The sequence below is a fragment of the Culex quinquefasciatus genome, chromosome 3 (genome assembly GCF_015732765.1).
Source record: "Culex quinquefasciatus strain JHB chromosome 3, VPISU_Cqui_1.0_pri_paternal, whole genome shotgun sequence".
NCBI lineage: Eukaryota > Metazoa > Arthropoda > Insecta > Diptera > Culicidae > Culex > Culex quinquefasciatus.
This window is the reverse complement of record NC_051863.1, coordinates 109,252,625-109,272,368: the sequence shown is the minus strand read 5'-3', so window position 1 is coordinate 109,272,368 and position 19,744 is coordinate 109,252,625. Positions and strand designations below refer to the sequence as shown.

General features: G+C 36.9%; 1 protein-coding gene and 1 long non-coding RNA gene across 4 annotated transcripts in view; both read left to right on the top strand.

Moving 5' to 3' along the window:
* The window catches only part of LOC6033474 (triple functional domain protein), a 142,378-nt gene that overhangs the window by 116,261 nt on the left and 6,373 nt on the right, over window positions 1–19,744 (top strand). For all 3 annotated transcript variants that reach the window (XM_038265374.1, XM_038265375.1, XM_038265376.1), the window contains exons 9-14: window positions 10,678–10,789; window positions 10,864–11,489; window positions 15,702–15,818; window positions 15,880–16,069; window positions 16,132–16,326; window positions 16,402–16,611. In XM_038265374.1, the coding sequence (XP_038121302.1) occupies window positions 10,678–10,789; window positions 10,864–11,489; window positions 15,702–15,818; window positions 15,880–16,069; window positions 16,132–16,326; window positions 16,402–16,611 (1,450 nt within the window). The remainder of the gene's footprint in view (window positions 1–10,677; window positions 10,790–10,863; window positions 11,490–15,701; window positions 15,819–15,879; window positions 16,070–16,131; window positions 16,327–16,401; window positions 16,612–19,744) is intronic.
* Window positions 6,862–7,740, top strand: LOC119770448. The gene is made up of 2 exons (XR_005278828.1): window positions 6,862–7,316; window positions 7,370–7,740. It is a non-coding gene; the product is annotated as an uncharacterized LOC119770448 (long non-coding RNA).

Genomic DNA, 19,744 nt, shown 5'->3' with positions numbered 1-19,744 from the left:
CCCCAAGCAGTCGCCCATCCGGTGCGATAATTCTCACTCTAGCCAAGTGCAAGTGCAACCCACCCCGGTTAGGGTGGTTCCAAACGTGCACTCGCTATGCCATATTTGCGCGATATCAAAACGGACCGGCCAGACCGGTGTGTAAATACCTGTACCGGAGCCGTGTGATAAATTCAAATGTGCGCCGCTGCCTGTAGATTATTAGTGGGGAATTCTGGCTTGTTGTACGTTCGTCGCACTTTTGTGGCAGCCTCAGCCGCAGTCACAACAAATCTCCGCGGGTTCCGAATTTTGTTTGTGTGTTGTTACTTTAGTAAAGTGGTTTTTTTTTTTCAAGGAAGGCCAACTTGCGCATATTTTACTCGGTTCTGTCTCAAGTGGACATTATCAAAAGTTGTCCGACCGACCGACCGATCAATGGGATTAATTTGGACAAACAGGGCAGAAGAAGAACCTTACCTTAAAAGGATCTGTGCTTGGGGTTTCGTGTGACTGTGAGTGTTTACGAAGGTCGTCCCAATCTGCCGAGAGTTGATTTGAGTCGATAGGAGCTGTAAATTGGTGCTGCTTAGAAAAAAAGCGAAGAACAACTCGAGGAAGAGCAAAAATCCCCCACCCGACTTGTGAAATATGTGGTGAATCGTGCCTGGTAAACCCCTCTCCCACTCGACAAATAGTGGTAAATGCCCTATTAACGAGCTATTCACGAGTAGAGGAGAACTACACAGCTAGTGTTTTGCTCTCTGCTAATGCTGGGATCGCTCGGTACCTGTTCGACGGCCGTACGGATGACGCTGTTCTGTCCTCCGAACGGGGAGAATGTGTGCTTTAGAAATATTAAATTCAGGTATTTATACAATGGCGCCAGCAATTACAGCATGAGTGTTAACTCTAATAAGGGGCAAAGAGGGGGTGTAATACGATTATGATAGTTTGAAAACATGCCTAATGGGGAGTTCTGTTTTTTTTTCTAGACTGTGTCACAAGGCATCAATGGGGTAATACGGGAGTGAAATTTTAAATGGGCTCGTACTTTCGTCGAACCTATTGAAATTAGATTTTACTTAACTTTCTTTAGAGGTAGTTAGGATCCGTTTTGAAATGCGTCTGATGAGTTGGTGTTAATTTTTTGTATATTTTTAATATGTTTTTATTTGTCTATGACCAATCATGAAAATTAGCATTTATTCAAGTAAAAACAATTTGATAGCGGTCCATACCAAAAAGCATCATACATGTAAAAAATATTTCAAATTTTGATGAAATTAGAATAGAATCAACTCAAAAAAGTTTTCCAGGTCGTGAAAAATTATGTTATTTTAGGTTTTTAAAACTTTTGATTTTCTTAAAAGTGTTAATTTTCGTTTCGCTAAGTTTATAATTTACATTAAAAATGTATTTTCCGAACTCCTCCCTCTCCTTGCGTAAGAAATTCTCAATAAAAATGATATTTGAATTTATAGCATAACTAAAGGAGGTATTAGAGTATTTCAAACAAACTAGCCCTTTTGCGTGTTAATAGTTTACCAAACTCGCAAACGAAACTAAATGTATGCAAGCTGACGTGTCTGCAAATAAATGCCGGAAAACTGGCGAAAAGTGCAGGTTTGTTTATTTGTTTGTCATAGTCTAATACCTCCTTAAAGGCATCAAGTCAAGATATTGTAGTAAAATGGTACTGTGAATGGACGAAGAGGATAAATCCCGAAATGACCGAGAGTACTTTATTCGTGGGTTCATTTACCAAAAAGTTCACCCTTCAAAAAAAAAGTGTCGGTACCGAGACTCGAATTCAGGATCTTTGGCATATTGAACCATGCCTTTGCCGTATCGGCCACCATGCCCACCATGATTCGGTGACTAAGTGTCGGTCATTGGTCAATATATGCCACTCTATGGGTTGACCTGTTTCAATGCACGAATGAACACGATTTTTTGTTGTTTTAAGCGCGAGAGGTCTATACTCTCGTCTAATCTTGCGTCAAATAGTATTTTCCTCTCGTTTTTTTTTTCGGTAGGACTATTCGCTTGGTCTTTAACATTAGGTGTAAGAAAAACTAAGTTCATATCACGCCATTCAATTGAATATTATTAAAATTTACTTTAAAAGTCCTTATGGATAAAATATTTATTATTTTAGTTATTTCAAAGCAGAGAAAATTGATAAATTTTAAGGAATTTCACAGAAATCTTCAAATTTCACGCTGTCCGCGAATTCATGAAAATTCACTAACCCTAGTTATAACGCTTGCTTAAACCGTATCCTAGACCTTTTATCTTCCGTAAGACGTAAAATTTCAAACAAAACATATTTGGGGAAAATTTTAGAGAATTTCCCTTGTCCCCTTGGAGCATCAACACTTACACTTACTGTGCAAATGGTAGCGGCCGCCTCTCATAGTTTTGAGGATCTTTTCTGGTGAAATTGGGTTGTTTCTCAACTATTAATTTTGTTAGGAATTTAAAGTTGGGAAACAACCAAAAAATAATTGATTAAATTTAGTCTGCACTCCGCACAAATATGATTTGGTTCAAGATGATTCCTGTAGAATCGTTAACACGAGATGTATGACAATCTGCATAAAACTTGCATATTTTACATATCTCAAAATATGGCTCATCAATTTCTAAAATTATGTTGAATATTTTTTGCCATGAAAATTGCTTCCTTCATAATTGTGAAAAATTATGATTGATAAGTTCATAGGATTGATTTCCCTATGTAACATCGAGGCTTGACAGGCTCGGAATCTCCTAATCACTAATCCAAAAATAATATGCAAAGAATGCAGTTTGAACAATAGAACGTGTACGATTGCATGGCGTATGGCAAATATTCTAAAATCTTTAAGCCTGATCTACAATGGCAAATCGGAGAATGTTGTGTCAGTCACTTTTGCCCCTGTTTACTTTGTTACTTGGATGTCAGACAGGGATCGCAGCTCGATACTCGACTTACATCTGCATCTTGATGATTGCTTTCGCAAGAGTTGGCGTAAGTTTGATTGCAGATGAGGCTTTAGTTTTTTTTTCCAAACAGTTGTCATTTTTTTGCTTTATCTCTTCAATGGGAACGTAAAATCTCACCAACCTCACCTCAATTTGGCCCACTTCCCGTTGAACACCACTCGCGCAACTCAAAGGTTTGCTAGCTATTTGCGCGCACGTGTGTTTGTGTATGTGTTCCTTCAGAATTGGCACGTTGCTACATTACGGCGTGCTATTTATCACGGCATTTTTTTCAGCAATAATTATAAAGTGTGTTCAAGTTTTACTGATAGCCGCGTGCGACGAAACGACACCCCGAGTGTAGAATAAAGGTACCAACACTCGAATATTGAATCAGAAGAAAAAAAAGTAAAAAAAAAAGTCATACAATAATAACACCACGTTGAATTTGTTTAGAGTGGTGCGAAAAGTGGTGTGGTGTGTGCGAAGGCGACGTCGGTCGCACAACCACGCGCACGCGGTTCAAATTAGCTCAGTTCAGTCGGATAACGGGCACCGCCAAGATATGTGTCCTTTTCGGGGCGTGTTGACTTAACATATGGCTAGAAAAGTTCCAAATATTGTCGTGAAAAGTTGTTTGACAAAGTTAGATTCATAAAAAGAGGATTTTACTAAGAATAAACCATTAACATTTCAAAAACAATGAGTTAAAAGTAACACCCACATTGCTTAAAGCAAGCAAACCAATTCAGCGAGGGAATTCCTGCGTCCACGCGATAATGTGTCTGCAGTGTTTGATTCAATATTTATGTTGCTGCAAAAGTTGTGACTGCGACGCTCGGCGATATCACACCAGCAACAGCAGCAGCAGCAGCAGTGAAAATAATATCGCGAGGTATTTGCTGCTTTGGAGTTGACTGTGGTGTTTGTGTATAGAATCAGATAATATTATCGTCGTGCGAAAGAAATCTGTGACAAAATTAAAAACAGAAAAATAAATGTCTATCGCGGTCGCGTGTCGGCTGCAGTAGAGCAAAAATAAAAAGATAATGTCTGTTTGGTAAATTACGTTGCATTTTTCGTGGTTTCGATCACAAAGAAAATATTTATACTGCGTAACTGAAATGCCGTCTTGGAGAGTCTTTTCAGACATGATTCAACGAAAATTTAAAAATTTATCCATATCTTCTAAACTTTTTTAACTTTTTTTTCTTGCTAAACCAAAGATCTTTCCTCGAAGAACTGAAATACATTAAAAAATCTGGTGACTGCCTAATATTATGAAAACATTGGTGAAATGACGTAGGCGCCATTGAACTTATTCCGAGATATAAGTGTTTTTTTTTTTCGAATTGATGAATATTTTTGATTTTAAAGCAAATAGAATTTACAGTACAAACTCGATTATCCGAAGCTTCCGAAGGGAAAATCTCTGGATAGCTTTTTCTACTATCTAAAGAACGGATGTAGATTTTGCTATTCTTCAAATATTTTGCAATTCAGTTTTTCAATGCAATTTCTCTTCTTTTTTCAACTTGAAGAAAAGAAAACCTCTTAGAAATCTTGAGTTTTTTTTTTTTTTTCGCTTTTGTCTTCCATATCTTTATAGGACCTATTCAAAAAAAAAAAAAAAAAACTCTGGAAATGTACTCTGTAAACATTTCTCTTCAGTTCTGAACATTTTTATGCAATTTTTCCTTCTTTTATTCAAAATTCAACTCAAGAAAAAATTGTATTTAAAAAAAATTATGCAAATTAAATTGATTTTATAAAAAGGTAAGGAAAATACATAAAAATAACGCAATTGTCAATCTAAAGACTGGCAAAATGTGAAGATTTAAAGAAATTTGTGAGGTGAGATTGGGCCATACAAATTTCAGCATTTTTGTATGACCCAATTTTACCCCCAGACCCAATGTCATCCCTGATGACGGTAATTAAAGAGAAAATTTTATACTCAACTATCAAATCATCAAAAAGTACATATTTTGAAAAATTCTCCTTTTGTAAGTTGAATTTAAAATAAAAAAAAAGGAAAAAAAGGAAAAATGAACATACTTTATTCAGGTTGAATATTAAATAAAATTAAGCAAAAAAATGTAAATGCTCGTTCCCAATGTAAACATTCACTGACGTAGGCAGGACAGGCTGTTTGTTTACATTTACATTGTTTTGCTTGAAATAAGAGAATAAAAATGTATTGAAAAATACTAGAATAGAGATAAAATGCATTCTTTAAGTTTTTTTTCTAGTAAAATAAGAGAAAATTGCTTTAAAAAACTTATCATTATTTTTTTTCAAATAGGAACAAAATGTATATCCCTTTTTCAGATTGGATTTTAAAAGGACAAAACATAAATCATTTCATTAGGAAAAAAAAATTGCGTACAAAAGAAATTTGTAAAAAAAAAGAAAAATGAACACGGGAAAAAAATAACGAAATAACGAAATTAAGACATTTTTCTTTTTTAATTTAAAAACTTCAAATAAATGTATGCATTAAAAGGCTTTTTTGAGAAATATTATCTATTGAGAAAAAATTACAGACATACTTGATTTTTGAAAAATAACCATCATCTCTGAAAGTAAAATTATCTGTAAAAACGTTTCTTAATCCACCTTTAGGTAGTTGGTGCCTTCCTCTCATATATACAGCAATTCCCCACGAAAACAGCATGGAAAAAAACAAAAGTGCTCGGATCGGGCTCAAAATTTTTCTGGGCGTTCCCTGGCTGAAATAATTAGACCCGTATTTTTTTGTTTGGCCATTAGGGTGACCTACGCCGTGTTAGGGTGGTCTGAAAAATGGCCATTTTCGTCAATTTTCGCAAAAACCACTTTTTTCAAAAAATCATATCTCCGCGTCATTTCATCCGATTTTAGCTGTCTTAGACGCAAAGAAAGGTGATAAGTTGGTCTTTCAAAGAAAAATAATAAAAGTTTCAAAATCTAGCCTAACATATGAAAAGGGCGTATGAAACATTAAAATGCCGTTTGACGGTGTCTGGACCAAAGAGCCTATGTCTGGAAATATTTTTATCGGATTCCCCGGACATTTTTACATAACATACTAAAAACTGGGAGGAGTTCATTAACAGGATTCCGAGATATGATTTTTTGAAAATAAAATCCGTGTTTTTCGACGCGCCGCGCGCAAAAACCGGAAAATGACGAAATCGGCAAAAAATCAACTTTTTTCATTAAAACTGCGATAACCGGTACCAAAATTTTCGTTATTTAAAGACGCAACTTTTGGTACCATAACATCTATAGGTCATCGCTGAAATTTTAAAGTTATCGCAGTTTTAATGAAAAAAGTTGATTTTTTGCCGATTTCGTCATTTTCCGGTTTTTGCGCGCGGCGCGTCGAAAAACACGGATTTTATTTTCAAAAAATCATATCTCGGAATCCTGTTAATGAACTCCTCCCAGTTTTTAGTATGTTATGTAAAAATGTCCGGGGAATCCGATAAAAATATTTCCAGACATAGGCTCTTTGGTCCAGACACCGTCAAAACGGCATTTTAATGTTTCATACGCCCTTTTCATATGTTAGGCTAGATTTTTGAAACTTTTTATTATTTTTCTTTGAAAGACCAACTTATCACCTTTCTTTTGCGTCTAAGACAGCTAAAATCGAATGAAATGACGCGGAGATATGATTTTTTGAAAAAAGTGGTTTTTGCGAAAATCGACGAAAATGGCCATTTTTCAGACCACCCTAACACGGCGTAGGTCACCCTAATGGCCAAACAAAAAAATACGGGTCTAATTATTTCGGCCAGGGAGCGCCCAGAAAAATTTTGAGCCCGATCCGAGCACTTTTGTTTTTTTCCATGCTGTTTTCGTGGGGAATTGCTGTATATATAGTATTTTCTAAACAAATAACAGCTGGACAACGAGTTTAGGCAGAAGGCATTCCATCTTGTGACTTAACATAATACTCCCACCCCTACCAACTCCGAGCAAGCCGTGTGTAATCGGCTCCTCATGAGCTTTATCGTTTTGAGCAATAATATCAGCCATCTAAACTTATTTTAGGACCCTATTAAAGTTTAATTTTAGGACCCAATCAACGGATTTTCATAAACTTTGATCCCTTTGATCCCTTAAGAAAATCTCACCCGCATTGGAAACGAATCCTTCTCACCAATCCGGTTTGACAGCTCTACTGTCACGCAAAAAGTCGGCTTGATTTCAAAATTTTTGTGGCTGCTCGAAGTTCCATTCAAATTAAAATAAAATCCTCCCAAAATGGTCAACAAAACCGACTCCAACGACCACGAGCCCACGGACAATAAGCGCAGGCATTCGACCTCAGTGACGGAACCGTACCGACGAAGCTCCACGGAGGAAATCTATACACGGTGAGTTTCAAATACATTTTGAAGAAGTTTATTTACATTCAGTCTTCCGGCAGAACACGGTCGCTTTCGAGCAGCAGGAAGCGGCCAAACGCAGTCCGGAGGCCGACTCGAAGCTGTTTCACACGACCTGCGATGAGCTGCACAAGTTATTTGACGTGATTGTGACGCTGAAGGAGGAGGGAGCGGCGTCGGAGGAGGTTCAATGAAGGTTGCGGAGAAGCGGATCGAGGGTTGGCGAGGAACCAACGGCGGCTGTGTTGAAAATGGCCCAGTGTGCGCACTTTTTGTACGAGAATTATAGGAGAAACCGGAAAAGGACATTTGTAACTGTATGAAGTGAAAATTATGAATGAAAAATAAGATGGTGAGAAAAAAAATCAATTTAAGTCGTAAAATAAAGTTGAAAAATGTGAAATCGGAAAAACTGTTTTACTGTATGGCTTATCGGCATATAACTATTAATAGGGTTATCCGATCATCAATATAACAGCCTCATTTGAAAGGTCTTTAAATTATCAGACTAACGCTTGTTCGGACGATGGATTCGGACATCATTTCATCAAAATATTAGAGATCCGGCCTCCAAAAAGTGTATACACAACACTTAAGTGCTCATAACTTTTGATAGGGTTATCAGATCTTCAATGTTTTGGGCTCATTAAAAAGGTCTTTCAATTATCCAACTAACGACGGGTTGCACTATGAACCCGCCCAACATTTTCATCGAAATATTTGAGATCCGGCCTCTAAAATGTGTACGAATGACACTTAACTGCTCACAACTTTTGATAGGGTTATCAGATCTTCAATGTTTTGGGCTCATTAGAAAGATCTTTCAATTGTCCAACTAACCACGGGTCGCATGATAGATCCGGACAACTTTTTCATCAACATATTTGAGATCCGGCCTCTGAAATGTGCACAAATGACACTTAAGTGCTCATAACTTTTGATAGGGTTATCAGATCTTCAATGTTTTGGGCTCATTAGAAAGGTCTTTCAAATACCTTTCTAAAAATGTATGATCAGACGGGTTTTCTTACAAAAACCACCCTTTTTACAATCTTTCAAAGTTTAGCCAGAATCGTTTTTTTAGCATAACTTTTGAAATACTTAACAAAACTTCATAATAGTTAAAATAGGTCTTGTGGGACCTTAAGACGGATCGAATGAGACCAGAACGGCCCAAATCGGTTCAGCCAGTCCGGAGATAATCGAGTGCATTTTTTTCGGTGCACGGACTTACAGACATACACACGCACAGACATTTGCTCAGAATTTGATTCTGAGTCGATAGGTATACGTGAAGGTAGGTCTACGAGGTCGAATTAAGAAGTTCATTTTTCGAGTGATTTTATAGCCTTTCCTCAGTAAGGTGAGGAAGGCAAAAAAGAAAAACAGCTATACATTATTTAAAAAAAAAAACTAATTAAACAACAATGGTAATGGCTGGTATATAATTATTTCAATAGATAATAATGCCAAACGTCCCTGATGTTTTAGACCAAATTATCAATATCATATCCCTCTTTGAATTTTACAACACTTGATAGAACAGAAAGAATACTTTCAAGAAAGATAGAAATACCAATTCACAGAATTTCAAGAAATATTTTACGATTTAGGGGAAGGTGGGGCAGGTGTATCAAGCTAAGGAAATGCTCGTTAAAAACCATTAAAAACGTGAATAAATCAGTCGGATTTTTTGATAATCATCGTATTCAAGGTCTTATCTAAAACTTTGATAGAACAAGTTTCTAAATAATCCTGTTTTGAACTATAAAAATGGTTTTAAAATTATTGATTTCCGTGCGTTCTACTCAATTAGTGGGGCAAAACGAACAACCCGTTGGGGCAAGAGGAACAATGCATGGAACATGTAAATTTGCTAACAATTGCACTGTTATCACTTAGACACATCAGATTAGAATGTTTTTTAAGTATTGAATACTTAGGGACATTATTTAAAATTTTTAGATAACATTTTAATGCTCATTCTTTGTTTTATGTAATCTCAAAATCGCACTCGTTTTGTGGGGTTTCAAAGGTAATTGTTCATGTCCAGATTTTTTTTTTAACTTTATAGCTGTCGGTTGCTAGTACCAATAACTAGTGTCTTCCTTTTAACTACAAGGACTTCGCCGCCCTGGGCTCCTAAGTGTTTGAGTACGGCACGGAGCGACACTTAGAATTTTTAGAGCGCCCGCAGCGGGATTCGAACCAGCAACCTCTGGATTGTGAGTCCAGTGCGCGGTCCGATTGATCCACACGGGCGGGAAAGTGTCCTAGGGGGAGGGGGGGCAGAATGACCCGCCTAAGTAAAATGCGCAAAAAACCATAGAAAAACATACAAATATGAATTCAGTGTAGTAGGCTTATGCTTTGGGATGTTCCCTTCAATGTTGTATACTGGGTTGATGAAATTTTTTAGATTAAAACTATTTTTGGTGCACTTTAAAAAAAAAGTTTTTGCGACTACTTTTCCAGAGTGCGGGGCAGAATGGACCACCTTGCGGGGCAGAATGGGCCACCTTAGAAAACAAGCCATTTCGTCTAATACAACGTTGAAGGGAGATAAGAAATGACTTAAGGGACCTTTCTAACATAGTTTCCATGAAGTTAGACCACTTTCATAAAAATAGTCATTTACCAAAACAAACATTTTTGAAAATAGTGTTAATATGTTGTAATATGACTTTATTTTTACAAATAAGCATCAAAACAACTAAAAAATCAACTAATGTTGCATTAAACGTGATTTGTGAAGCTACCAGGAGCGAAATAATCCAATTAGCTCGATTTTCGTAACTTTTGATTGTTTTTATAAGGCAGGAAAAGGGTGGTCCATTCTGCCCCCAAGTGGATTTTAATTTAACACTTCCACCACCAAGCCTCTAAATGATTTGAAGGTTCCGTTGTTGTTTGCATACCTTGGTAGTAACTTCTAGTAACATTATAAGCATTGTACTAACTTTTTCAAACAATCCAACTTTTCAGAAAGCTTATTTAAAAACCTCGAAATAAACAACATTTGCGTGGTTTTGCCAATAATTTAAATTTTTGCTCATAATTCGAAAAATACAATGAATTCAAACGTCGTTTTCGGTATGGTGATGTTATTTGACGTCCTTTATAAGACCCTTGCCTTACGGTTGGTCTAAATCCATTCGAAAGCCCAAAACCAAGGGTGGCCCATTCTGCCCCCATGGGCCATTCTGCCCCCCCCCCCCTGCCCCTATAAACATATGAAACACAATAGCTTATATGACCTTTAAAAAAAACTCTAGATGTGATCATGTGCAACTATACCGATATCTTCAAGCTTATTCTAATGGAATATTTTACCTTCTTTTCTTTCCAGGAAAAAATGGCTACCAACTGGGCTTCGCAAGTTGTCACACGGCAAATCGGACAAATTACCTCCGGTGGAAAAGCCGATGATCAACAAAAAGAGCTCAGACAAAAAGGTTAAGGTAAGATACTCCTCTAAAATCAACGTCCTTTTCCTGAAACTAACAACAAAAAATAAACCCCATCCCGTTCACAGGAAAAACCACTCGGCGAGGTGGAACGGCCGGCGCCCGCCGCCCAGATCGAGCTGGAGCCGGACGATCCGGAGCCGACGATCGAGCTGCCACCGCCCATGAAACCGATCCAGGACGCCGCGACGGCCCTGACCGGTACACCTTCGTCCACGTTGTCCTCGGCCGAGGACCACCAAACCTGCACTAGTACTAAGATACAGAAAGCTTTATCGATAAAATCGTTGGAGGAACCTCCGGCGGCGGTCAACCAGACGGCCGACGTGGCGGAGATTGAGCAGCTAGTCAAAGACAACGTACTGCGGTACAAGGAGAACGACGGAACGGCGACCGTCCTCACCGGTGGCGGCATGATGTTGGGTGAGGCCGGAACGTGTATGGCAGGGTTCGGCGACATCGGGGTGCCATCTGTGAGCAATGGAGGAGTTGGGGGCAGCAGTGGCGGCTGCAGTGGAATGTTCGTCAAACCGGCCATTTCGCCGCAGTTTTCCGAGAATGAAGCCATCGACGATAACCTGACCGACGCGGAACAGGGAATCGAGGACATTCTGCGGAAGCGTATGTTCGCCTTGAGGGAACTCGTGGCCACCGAGGATGCGTACGTGAACGATTTGTCCCAGATCGTGAATGGGTAAGTGTTGGTTGTGCTTATTTTGTTAAAAGTGGGTTGGTTCCCTGAGGCTTACCCTCGCCTCTATACGGACTTTGCTCTAAAAATTATGATTCTTCAAAAAGCATTGAAAAGTAGAACTCTTGACTTTTTTTTGATAAGGTCCTATAAACAAATGTAAACATTGAGTGTATCCCTTTCACACCTTATGTCAAAGTCCATCGGAGTAAGCGGGATACACTCAATGTTTACATTTGTTTATAGGACCTTATCAAAAAAAAGTCAAGAACTCTTAATTTTTTAGAAAATATTAGCTTCGATGATTTTACTTGTTTCATGTGACTTTGCGAATGTTTGGAAAAAAAATATCTGGGACAATTTTGGCCATGTTTGTTGCAGCTGCCACTTCCACTAGGATTTTTGCCAAAGTAGCAGATAATAACGCTAAAACAGATAGAATCTTAGTTAGATTTTCGGCTGTCAGATATTTTTGGCAGACATTTCTACTATTAACTTTGCGCAGTTGCAGTTCTGGTCTGTTCTAAAATCAAGTTCTGAGCTTGCTGGCATCTTTAAACATCTTCTACAGCAAGAAAAAAAGATAGGCGTCGGCCATAATCGTGAGAAATGGGCCAACACGCCTCTGCTTTTCATAAAATCGCAAAACATGTTAATTGTGTCAATTTTTAATCAGAGCAATTTTTATTGTTTAACCTTGGGAACTACACGAAAGAAGAAGAAAAGAATTGGGTTAAAAATTCAATCATATTTTTAACAATCGAAAAAATATCATAAAATATCAGAAAAATAACAAATTTGGTTATTTTAGAAAAAGACTATCCATAAACACACACTTGGACACTTTATTGAAATGTCAGACCCCCCCCCCCCTCCCCCTCTCGTGGACAATTTCCATACAAAATAAATCTTTTTTCTATGGAGCGTGGACAATCGCTGACCCCCCTCCCCTCCTCAAGTTGTCCACGTGGTTTATGAATGGTCCCAAAAAAGGATTGAGACATTTCGCAAATATCTTTAAAATATTGAAAACAACATTGCGGGTTATCTAGACCGACGCAAATATGTTTTAAAGTTGATGAATAAATAAAGCCGCTGCATATATTTTTCAAAGTTTTTGTCGCAATGCATTTTGTATTGTAATAGGCAATCAACTATTTCAATTTGACTAAAATATAGTAATTCTATTTATCAATGTTCTCATAATTATTGTTAATTCACAATTATTTTTTTTAACATATTTGAAAATCTCTCCTGGAGATAATTTGAACATTTTTTTTACCATGTTCAGCATGATTCAACATCATTACGCTTGGATTTTATTTGTATTTTTCATTTTGCAAAAAAAAAAAAATCAGCCTATCAATGTCAATCCGCACAGTGGAAAAAAGTGTCCAAAAATAACCGAAATATGTTTTCTCGCAAACATGGAATGCGATACACCAAATGCTTCGTTTTTCCGTCAGGAATCATTTTCCGATATAAAATCGGGCCGCACGGACCAGAGGCCGGAACACGGGCCACCGCAAGCTCCAGATTTTCGGAAGTCTCATCAGATGTATTTAAGGCTACCAACTGTACGGATTTTTTCCTTACCATACGGATTTTCGGACCTCTTCGCGGATTTTTAACAGGCCGGAATTTTTGTAGGGAATTTTACGCATAATACGGATTTGTACGGAATTTCTAATCTAATCGAACACAAGCGCAGCCAGTCCGAAGAAAGCATCCTGGAAGAACTTGTGGTTAGATTACGCCCCAAGTTCTTTCTTGTCAATATTAATTATTGCAGTACACTTGAAAAATCCCGAAGATGTATTGCAAAAATTAAAGCGGCCAGGCCTACTGCGTTGCATTAACCGCAGAGACAGATTCTGTGAACGGAGCACATTTCACAGAATCAACAGGGGAGGAAGGATGCGTGGACATACCGTACCAAACGCTCCGGATCAGTTGTGGTTGGGTGTGTTAGTGTATATTTGGCAAATAATAATATTTTTATGGAGTGAGGGCGAGAGGAAATTGGGTTTGGAGGAAGGGAAGGGTTTATAGGGATATAGCATTGATTAATAGAATATAATATCATATTTATAAGGGAAAAATCAAATAATGATTAATGAAAAGGAATGATCTCACCAAATTAGGATTCTACAGCTCAAGCTGTATTCAAATGTATCCAAAAAACCACTTGATTCGCAATTCTTCTGGACTTGATCTGCTAATGACGGACGGTAAATTATAGCTGCTGGAATAACATCTGGGACAGGAACGATGGCATCTTCATGATTACAACCAACTGATGAACTGGTGATCCTGCCGTTCTTGCTTTTTCAACTTGTTCGAGCATATTTGGCAATCACTGGTACTTGCCAACACCAAAAATGTGAACCAAATCTTCGTAGTTTAACACGAAAGGAAGTAAATCGTTTTAAGGGAATTAATCGGGAAAAGCAAGAGCTGTCACAATTTTTAGCACCGTAAAATTTTCACATCCGATCTCGCACACGGCTACTTCGATCCCATACGGATTTGTACGGAATTTCAACAACTTTTTAATCATTGAATTGCTTTTTTGATTTGGTCGAAGCTTTTGTTAACTACACAGAAAAAATATGTGAATTTACTTGACACGGAAAAAATGAATTACATGTAAACTCAGTTGATGTTAACGTAAGATTCGACGTAAACGGTTGAATCACACGTAAAATCATGTTTTTACGTATAATTTGTTGCAAATTTACATCAAATTGCATTGCATTACATCATAAATGATGTAACATTCGGAAATATTTTTTTGTGTGTAGAAATTTTTATTTTTCTGTGAGTTTGATTTAAAAAGGGAGAGTTTTCCTGGGTTTCCTCAATTCAAACTTGATTATCAATAATTCTAGAGTTTTTGAACTATTGTCTTTCATATGTTGATAGGACCTTTAAAAAAACTCAAGAATTGTTCTTTTAGAAATTCCTTACTATGTATATTTATCCATTTCCGAAGGCTTTCTAAAACTTGTGAAAACATTTGAACATTTGAATTAACAAATCTAGAGTTTTTTAAAGGTCCTATAAATTGTTGTGTTTCACATGTTATAGGGCCTTTTCAATAAAAAAAACTCTGGAAAAGTGTTCGTGAAAACACTAAGAACGATATTATTCGTAAAAGCAAACTTGACATTTTGTAAACTTTAAAACGTTTAAGAAAAAACATTGAAGAACATAATGATTTGATTCAAATCACGGTTTATTTTATGAATACTTTTAAACGTGCAACGTGTGAAATTTGTTAGCTGTAAAAACGACACAGTTTTATGTTTTTAATTCTCAAATTTATTAAATTTTATTTATATAAATAATTCATTGACAGTTTTTGTTATACCATGGTGTCATATCGGCAAAGTGTACGGATTTTTGCTCAGCAAGAGTTGGTAGCCTTACATGATGTATTCATAAATTACTTATATAACTTTGATTTTAATTGCAAAACTATCCTGAAACACTGGGAAAAGTCGTACAATCATTGAGATCCGTCCCAAGGATTACCCTTGGACGCATCCGGAACCGTAATTTTTTGGTGTATCGCATTCTATGGTTTGCAAGAATCCATGTATCGATAATCTTGTGGGCACATTTTTTCAACTGTTCGGTGTACGGTAATCATAGAACTTATTGTACACAACAACATCAATTCTTCAACTGTTCAACTGCATTTATGTGCAAATTTATGAACTTCAAGTTGCATAAATAGATATCACGCTATTTCCTGTCGGTCAACCACTCATAAGGAAAGTGTCATCCTGTAGCACTAGCAACGCTGGACTGTGTGCACTAAATTTCACCATTCCTACCCGGAGCTCCTTCCAGCTCGAACGAGAATCACTCAACCAAAGAGTTTGGTTCTCTTCCACCTCACCACGTATACCATAACTACCTTCAAACTACACACTAAACACAAACAAGTCAGTCGTCGTCGTCGTCGTTCTACCTGGTACCTTCTAGCGCTCTACCTTCGCTACACTCTTTGCGCTTTGCAACAAGTTGTGTGACACCATTTAAAACAGCCAGAATCAGCCAGCTTCATTAGCATACAATGTCACGCAATCACCCGGCAATTTGTCCCTGCCCGAATGCTTTATTGCTCGGAGGCTGGCAGGCGCAAATTTTCAGCTTTTCCTTTATTTATTTTTTTCTTTCTTCTTATCTCCCTTTTTTCTCTTTTAGCTACATTGCCGAGATTCGCAACCCGAACAGTACCGTCCTGATCCCGGATGACCTGAAGGGCGGCAAGGAGCGCATGGTGTTTGGCAACATTGAAGCAATCTACGAGTGGCATCGAGAGTAAGTTGATTGAAGGGTAGAAGGTGTGAAGCTTAGTTAATTAATTTCTTTCCGTCAACAGCTACTTCCTGAAGTCGCTCCAGAAATGCCTGGTCACTCCGGCCGAACTCGGACCACTGATCAAGCGCAGCGAGCGGAAGCTGCACATGTACGTGGTCTACTGTCAGAACAAACCCGTGTCCGAGCACATTGCCCAGGAACATATGAACTACTTTGATGAATTACGCTTAAAATTAAGATATAAATTATGTGTAAGTAAACCGGCGTTGGAATGACTTGAGTAAAGTTACTTAACAAAACGATCCATTTTCAGTTAGGAGATATGCTCATTAAACCTGTCCAAAGAATTATGAAGTACGAGTTGCTGTTGAAAGATATCCTGAAACATACTCAGCGGGCCGGTCTCACCGAGGAGGTGCCAGGATTGAAAGATGCAATGCATATAATGCGAGTAGTTCCTAAGCAAGCCAATGACATGATGGATGTCGGTCGGTTGCAGAAATTCGAGGTAAGCAAAAGCGTCGTCGTAACAAGTATGCCCAACTCGCCGTTACTCAACCCTTCTATCGATATTTCTCAACAGGGTAAGATAACGGCGCAGGGCAAGCTGCTGCTGCACGGTTTGCTGTACTGCGTCGAGGGTGCCAGTAGTAGTGATAAGAATTCGTACAACACGCAAAAGCCGAAGGAGCTGCACGTGTTTCTGTTCGAGCAGACGATCATCTTCGCGGAGATCGTCGGCAAGAAGACGCAGTTCACCAGCCCGAGCTACATCTACAAGGCGCACGTGCAGGTGAGTTTTTGCTTTTTAGCATTCCTCGCCTTACTGAGTAAAGGCTATAAAATGACTGTAAAAATAAATTTCTTAATTTGACCTCCTAGTCCCACCTTCACGTATACATATCTACTCATAATTTGATCCCTTTTGGGGTCCCATAAGTCTCTATTAAAAGTTTAGTTAAATACTTCAAAAGTTATGCTAAAAAAACATTTTATCTAAGTTCCAGAAGATTGCAAAAAGGGTGAATTTTGTATGAAACCCCGTCTTGTTATACAGTTTTGGGTAATTCTCAACCAACTCACATCAAAAAATCAAACCATCCACATTGGGGTAATTCTCTACCAACTCACACGAAATCGGGAAAAGTTGCCCCGACCCCTCTTCGATTTGCGTGAAACTTTGTCCTAAGGGTTAACTTTTGTCCCTGATCACGAATCCGAGGTCCGTTTTTTGATAGCTCGTGACGGAGGGGCGGTACGACCCCTTCCATTTTTGAACATGCGAAAAAAGAGGTGTTTTTCAATAATTTGCAGCCTGAAACGGTGAAGAGATAGAAATTTGGTGTCAAGGGGACTTTTATGTAAAATTAGACGCCCGATTTGATGGCGTACTCAGACTTCCGAAAAAACGTATTTTTCATCGAAAAAAGCACTAAAAAAGAAGGGTCATTTTTTCATTTAGAACAAAATTTTTCATTTTAAAATTTCGTGTTTTTTCTAACTTTGCAGGGTTATTTTTTAGAGTGTAACAATGTTCTACAAAGTTGTAGAGAAGACAATTACAAAAATTTTAATATATAGACATAAGGGGTTTGTTTATAAACATCACGAGTTATTGCGATTTTACGAAAAAAAAGTTTTAAAAATGTTGGTCGTCGTTGATCATGGCCGTTCATAGTCACCCGCGACAGACACGGACGACGAAACAAAGAGAAACGCAAAAAGTAACTTTTTCAAAACTTTTTTTCGTAAAATCGCGATAACTCGTGATGTTAATAAACAAACCTCTTATGTCTATATATTAAATTTTTTTGTAACTGTCTGCTCTACAACTTTGTAGAACATTGTTACACTCTAAAAAATTACCCTGCAAAGTTAGAAAAAACATGAAATTTTAAAATGAAAATTTTTGTTCTAATAAAAAATGACCCTTCTGGGTCAATGTAGATCCGAAAAGTAAATTAAATTTCCCATAAAATGACATTCATGGTGTCGATTTCTGGAAAAGTCAGGGAAAACCTGGAATTGTCAGGGAATTTTATTTGACCTGGAAAAGTCAGGGAAAGTCAGGGAATTTTAAGCTGGGTCAGGGAATTTCGATGATCTTAAAAATATTACTACAAAATTTCATTTCTTTTTGAAAATTCGCCCTTGATGATGTATTTGAATGTATTCCAGGCCAAACTTTGCCACATTGTGTGTAGGTCAGATCCTTGCGCATCTTTTGGTATATGTAACATTGAAGTTTGGAGCATCCCCGGCTAAAAAGATATGCGTCGCACCTCGCGACGCCCGAGACGCCATTTGATTTTGCTGGGACCAATTTTTCGAAAAAATGCTAAACTTTGAAGGTCTGTACCGAGCTCCAGGATGCTCCAAACTTCAATATTATAAATACCAAAAGATGCGCAAGGATCTGACCTACACGCCAGTGATGTTGAAAATAAACGCTTCAGTGGTCAAAATGCCTCAAAAAGTGACATATTTGAAAAAATCTTGTTTTATGGGTTAAATCCCATTTAAAATTGGAGGGCGGAGCGCCAGCTCCTGTTACGTCCAATCAAGCTCATATTTGGGATTTGGGCTCAGTATGTCCACCGGAACAAACCCCTGAATGCCCGCCAAAAAGTCATTTTTGTTAAACTCTAATAAAGATTCTAAATTTTGAAAATTCTGAATTTCTGATATTTTGGAATTGTTGATTTCTTATTTTTTCAAATTCTTAAATTCTTAAATTCTTAAATTCTTAAATTCTTAAATTCTTAAATTCTGAAATTCTTAAATTCTTAAATTCTTAAATTCTTAAATTCTTAAATTCTTAAATTCTTAAATTCTTAAATTCTTAAATTCTTAAATTCTTAAATTCTTAAATTCTTAAATTCTTAAATTCTTAAATTCTTAAATTCTTAAATTCTTAAATTCTTAAATTCTTAAATTCTTAAATTCTTAAATTCTTAAATTCTTAAATTCTTAAATTCTTAAATTCTTAAATTCTTAAATTCTTAAATTCTTAAATTCTTAAATTCTTAAATTCTTAAATTCTTAAATTCTTAAATTCTTAAATTCTTAAATTCTTAAATTCTTAAATTCTTAAATTCTTAAATTCTTAAATTCTTAAATTCTTAAATTCTTAAATTCTTAAATTCTTAAATTCTTAAATTCTTAAATTCTTAAATTCTTAAATTCCTAAATTCTTAAATTCTTAAATTCTTAAATTCTTGCAGGTTCTTGAATGCTGCCATTCTTGTTACCATCTTAGAAAACATGATAAAATTTGAAGTATTTTTGGAGTTATTTTTTCGGTTAGAGAAATTTTGCGAAGAAGATGAAGGAAAATTTGCTTCGATTTTTCTAAGTGACGCTTTGGTAAGATCATCGAGTATGAACTGTATCTTAAATTTAAAATCTCAAGATCGAGGATTTATTACAATTTTAAAATTTTATTATTTTTCTTTATTTAGATTTGATTCAGTTTTTAGATCTTAATTTCTAAATGTTGACATTTTTTATTTTATTTTTTGCCAAAATGTTTGTTTTGCCTTTCCCTCTAGTTATATTTTGGTATTTTCGGCGTTTCTTGATTCTGCCTTCTGAGATTACAAAATTGAATTTATTATGAAACTCTTTTGTATGTTTGTCGCAAAATTATTTTTCTTAAAATGACGCGGATTTTGCGCGGATTGGGGCGGCGCGGATTTTTTTTTTCGCTTTCTCCGTAACAACCCTGAATGGAGGAATTAGAGAGTTCAAGAATTTATAAAATATGGTCTCTTCGGAAAGTTGTTTCAACTTTAATTATTAAGATCCAGCATCTGAGATTTCATAGGGATTGTACAACTACATTTTACATATTTTTCCTAAACAACATTCAAGGGCTTACAAGGAGGAGTTCCCGTGGTCAGATCGAGCTTAAATTTGTAATCTAT